General features: G+C 37.5%; 1 protein-coding gene across 2 annotated transcripts; it reads left to right on the forward strand.

Moving 5' to 3' along the window:
* The first annotated feature begins 1,749 nt into the window (after window positions 1–1,749).
* LOC103456521 (beta-1,4-galactosyltransferase 1-like) lies at window positions 1,750–5,026 on the forward strand. 2 transcript variants are annotated; one of them, XM_008396121.1, is made up of 3 exons: window positions 1,750–1,882; window positions 2,436–2,906; window positions 3,835–5,026. In XM_008396121.1, the coding sequence occupies exons 2-3, from the start codon at window positions 2,529–2,531 to the stop codon at window positions 4,501–4,503; spliced, it is 1,047 nt and encodes a 348-aa protein (XP_008394343.1). In that variant the 5' UTR covers window positions 1,750–1,882; window positions 2,436–2,528; the 3' UTR covers window positions 4,504–5,026. The 2 variants fall into 2 exon arrangements, with proteins under 2 accessions (XP_008394343.1, XP_008394342.1); XM_008396120.1 differs by having other exon boundaries at window positions 1,750–2,906.
* Window positions 5,027–5,230: the final 204 nt, after the last annotated feature.

Genomic DNA, 5,230 nt, shown 5'->3' on the forward strand with positions numbered 1-5,230 from the left:
CAAAACCATACCTGGAGTGTTTCTTTCATTTTTTCATGCATGTTTGAAAACTCGGTGGCAACTTTTTGGGGTGCCCCCTCTCCCCCCCCCACACACACACACACCTTCAGCAGTTAGCAGACACCCGGTGGAAGTGCGAATTTGCAGAGCTTATATGATCTATTTATCAGTCCAATGCTCTGAAGAACTTTAGTAAATGTTGTTGTGAAGACGGGCTGATGACGGAGTGTCCGAAAGAAAATGGACTTCTTAATGAGACAGAGGCCCAATTTCAAGGATTTTTTCTTTTACGTTTTGTTTGATATATTTATATATATATGGTATTTTTATATTACCTGAAGGTAACATAGTTACTTGATTATGCCATAAAATGGCACTAGGTGCCTGAAGAATACCTAATACTGTCCCTTTAAATCTCTGGAAGGAACTTAGTAGTATATGATTGCCAGATCACAACTGTGAAACCGGAATATGAATGGAATCTTCCAAGGTTTATGAAGATGTTTACTTTTCATAATCAAAAGTTGTTTTATTTTTGTTTGAAGCTGTGGGGACGGCAGATTAAAATTAGTGTACATGACAAGATTAAGCACTGTGAATGAAAGTTGAAATTATTTAGTGAATTAGTCTATTTTGTGATTCCATATCTGACTCTTTTGGAGATAACATGACATTTGATGATAATAATAATAATAATACATTTTATTTTAAAGAGCTTTTATAAGTACTCAAAAGACTTTTTACAGGAGTACAACAATGTGAAATCAAACAATGTAACACTACATGTAAAGACAATCAAAAAGGGCAGATTTAAACAACAAAAGCAATTTTAAACAGGTGTGTTTTGAGTTCTTTCTTGAAAGTGGGGAGATCAGAGCACATACAGAGCAACTGGGGCACTAAGTTCCAGAAGGTGGCTGCAGAATAGCCTTTCTCAGGTGTCAGAGCCGATAACTCCCAAATAAAAGGATAACTTTTGTTTGATAGTTAACAGTAGAGGATACAAAATCACCAATGTAGCTGAAAGCACATATAAGATCAGGAATTTAAACTTTTTGAAACTTTCATAAAATAATTAACAAATGCATAATCAGACACATAAGCACATGAGCTTTCTTTGTTTCCGTATTGTTTCTGCTAACCACAAAAAAGGTGTCTCGTATTGCGGAAATAGAAACGCTGCAATTTCCCACAAGCTACTTGGCAAAGTTTCTCTGCTGATCTTGTTTCTACATGTCTTGTCACATGTTCTGCAGCTGAACAGCCACCGTTATAGTACTCACATATCAAAATTCAGGGTTAGTTCACATGTTTTTCAAGCCTTGTTGACATTGGAACTCTCTTGCAGGATGCTAAATTTAATTCTGCCTGTTTTACATTGCAAAACAATATTGTTTGATAAGCTGACCTTTGTTTTTTTTGTTATTTAGTTTTTTGCAAATGAATACCTGAGGAGATATATTTGCATAACTCTGTAAGCAAGAATCTTTGGGATTAAACCTGAGGTTCTTTTGGGTGAGGAAACGTTTGAAACCTTGTCGCACTTCTTTTTCTCTACAAAAAAGTATTGTTTTTTACTGGTTGTTTGTATGCTGTGACAACACCCTGTTGTCTTTTTTTTTCCGCCTGGGCCCAGTGTTCAGATTGTGTTTGACGGCACTCCCCTAACCGATTCTGTGATTGGCCAGCCTTCTGGTAAAAGGGAAGTCTGCAGTGCTGGTTACTTATCAGTGACATTCCAGTTCCGAAAGTTGCTCTAAGAGGAAATACACTCATTTCTGTTCTATTGAGTGCGAGCCAGTCCTTCGCTGTGGTGTTGCCTTTTTGAGACAGAGCAAAGACGTAAACAGACTGGATTTACATGGACAGCTCCGCGCCACAGGTAGCAGAACAGACATTAATTCATCAAGTTGAAGATGTCTGGCAGATTTTTTTTCTATGAAAGCTTCCTGACAGCGTTTCGAGTTTGGCCTGTTGAGGACTCGGCACCATCAAATACATGCCAGTAGAGGGCACAATCTGACAAAATATTGTTTAATTAAGGTTTGTCTTGGCATTATTATTGCTCCTGCATTGAGTTAGTTTTTTTTTTATTTTATTTTTTATTTTATTCCTAGTGAAATTGTCTTAGTAAGTCAAGCAAATATTCCCTTAGGACTTACTATTCCTGATTAAATTTTTTGTTGAAAAAAACACTTGAAAGGAGTGAACACTGTACTTGTTTTATATACAATTAAATTTGTGATAATTATCACAAAACTGAACTGCTATTTAAATTTGAACTCATAAAAATGGTTTTGACCATTTTAAATTTGAAATCTTAAATCTTAATGATTATTACACACGGGCATGTAGCCAAACCTGATCTGCTGCGTTAAACAAGGAAGTTGATGACAGAAAAAAAAAAAAACAGATCTGGTTACTCGTGTTTTTAGGTGAGGTTTGACTTGCAAAGGGAGAACTACAGGAAGCAGAGCTGTGAAAGGTCACTTCTACATGCAAGCGCAGAACATCGGGGATTTTAAAAAATGCTGAAACAACTCTTGGCCTGCTTGTCACTTTTTGCCTTCCTTAGCCTTCTCTTTTACTCTGTAGTGTTATACTACAATCAGAATGTTTATTATGGTTTTGCTGCTGTTCAACGCCTTGTTGCAAATGGAAACCAGACATTCTCCTGGAAGTTACTAGATAATTTAAAGGTGGCTGAGGTCAGTCATGAAACCACAAGGATGCCAATCACCTCAAAAAAGACTTTGGAGCCGTGTCCCGAATCGCCACCAAAACTTGTGGGGCCTCTGAACGTGGAGTTCAATACACAACGGACGTTAGAGAGCGTGAAAGCGGAGGCAAGTCCTCTTCAGATGGGAGGACGGTACAAGCCATCTGACTGTATCTCCCAACACAAGGTAGGAAAAAACCTATAACTCTTCAATTAAAAGCAAATAGCAAAATTGATATGACGATGTTTTATGTCACAAAACATAAGCTTTTTATTCATGAAGGACTGAATTAATTCAGAATGTTAAAAAAACAACCTATTCCCATGTTTAGGCAAATCATTTCTGAAAAATGATACAAAATGTTACACAAAATAGACAACAGTGAAAATTCTACTGATATGTATTAGTCAAAAATCTGATCCTATTTCTCTGCTATGTCCTTTGTTTAGGGAGTTTGATAGGTTATTCAGTATCTATAACTGTACAAGTTCTACATGTTTGTTTGGTGTATTGAGTTTCTGTACTTTCAACTATTTTCCAATACACAGAGGCTTGTAAAAGTACTGCATAAAAGTACTGCAAATAAAAACATGAAAGACTGTTGTGGTAGCATGGTCAAATGTGGAAAAGGTTAGGTGTATGAACAGTTTAAGACTTTGTATTTGCAAGTAAAAGGTAAAGAAGATGAGAAGAAAAACTAGAAAAAAACAAGCTCTCTTTCATTGTTGAAGTTATTTTATGATTATTACAACACTCCACAAAATAGTGGAGAAATGAACTTCCTGCGGCTTAAGTAGAAGGCAACTCGGCTTCCTCCCTTGTTTCTTGAGCACACTTCTAAAAATAATGTCCTCCTACCATAGATTCTCATCTAAAAGGCCTATTCAGTTATGAACCCGGTGTCAAACCTGAAGTGCTAAACGGGAGTTGGAACCTTTTTTACTATCACTTTACGCCATATTTGTTAGACGTAACCCAACTCACATCGGAGAATCTTACCATTTGTTACCGTATTTCAATAGCAAGCAAGAAAATAAAAAAAATCTACATTTTGTCATGACAACCATGAGTGTATGTGTAAAGTAATTTCACGCATGATTTTTTTTTTTTTCAGGTGGCAATTATCATCCCATTCCGAAATCGACATGAGCACCTGGTGCATTGGCTTTATTACTTGCATCCTATCTTGATGCGACAGCAGCTGGACTACGGCGTGTACGTCATCAACCAGGACGGGGAAGGAATCTTCAACCGAGCTAAACTGATGAATGTCGGATTTGTAGAAGTACAGAAGGAATACGATTACGACTGCTTCGTCTTCTCTGACGTTGACCTGGTGCCTCTCGATGACCGTAACATCTACAGATGCTATGACAATCCCAGACATTTGGCTGTGGCCATGGACAAGTTCAACTTTCATCTACCCTACAATACCTACTTTGGCGGGGTCTCCTCGCTGTCGAAGCAGCAGTTCTCTAAAATAAATGGCTGTCCAAACACTTACTGGGGCTGGGGCGGCGAGGACGACGACATTTACAGGCGCATCACCTACCGTGGAATGTCCATTTCTCGACCAGACGGAGTGACTGGGAAGTACCGGATGATCAGGCATCAAAGAGACAAACACAATGAGCCTAATCCAAAGAATCCTGGAAAACTTAGTAGAACGAGGCAGACCATGGACAAGGATGGACTAAATTCCCTCAGCTACAGCGTCAAGGAGATCACAAAGGATTTATTGTTTACTTTTATTACTGTGGACATTCAAGCTCCAGCAAGTTGATGGATGTTGTAGAATATGGGTGAAAGACAGAGTGTGGTTTCAGGTTCACTGGTGATCTGTAAAACATGGCAAAACATTTATGAAGCTGGTGTGTGTGATGGCTGTGAATGGCTGGTAGCTTTGGTGAAGGGGTATTTATGAAAACCATCTCTGTATGAATGTCTCCAGATTAGCCATAAAGGGAGCGTGAAATTTGTGGCTGGAATTGTGAAAATTATAATAGCCTTCAGATTAAGCAGATTTTTTTTTTTTCTATTTTTTTCAATGTTAGGAATGGCATGACAAAAGAAGCCTAAACATTTGTCGTTTGTAGCTGTCTGACAAGTTTGTCAGTTCCATCAGTACCAAATAGCTTAGGTGCCTATGTGACGTACATAATTGACACATCTTTGAAACCAATGATGTCTGTTGTGTAGCTACATGCAGGTTGCAAAATTTAGTCTCTTTGTTTTTCCAATACATTCCTCATTTGCACTTAATTGTCTTAATTTACATCACAAATATAAATTCATATTTAATAAGAGCTCTCTCTGTGTTCTCATTTTGTAGTTTAATGATTGAGAATTAAATAAGGTTTGGAGATGGTCTTTTTAATAGATCATTAATCCTTTGTGTGTAAGTTACAATTGCTGCGTAGAGCAAGTTGAATAAATCTCTTGAAATTCCCTTGGAATCTGTTACATGACCAGATGACTTGAATTAGAAATGTATATTACATGTTTTTAGC

This window comes from Poecilia reticulata, linkage group LG20, assembly GCF_000633615.1.
Source record: "Poecilia reticulata strain Guanapo linkage group LG20, Guppy_female_1.0+MT, whole genome shotgun sequence".
NCBI classification, from domain to species: Eukaryota; Metazoa; Chordata; class Actinopteri; order Cyprinodontiformes; family Poeciliidae; genus Poecilia; species Poecilia reticulata.

Bases quoted from the DNA above. Each gene is read 5' to 3' on its own strand.
- LOC103456521 (XM_008396120.1), top strand. From the start codon at position 2,529: ATGCTGAAACAACTCTTGGCCTGCTTGTCACTTTTTGCCTTCCTTAGC. The intron at 2,907-3,834 runs GTAGGAAAAAAC...TTTTTTTTTCAG, and splicing joins ACTGTATCTCCCAACACAAG to GTGGCAATTATCATCCCATT.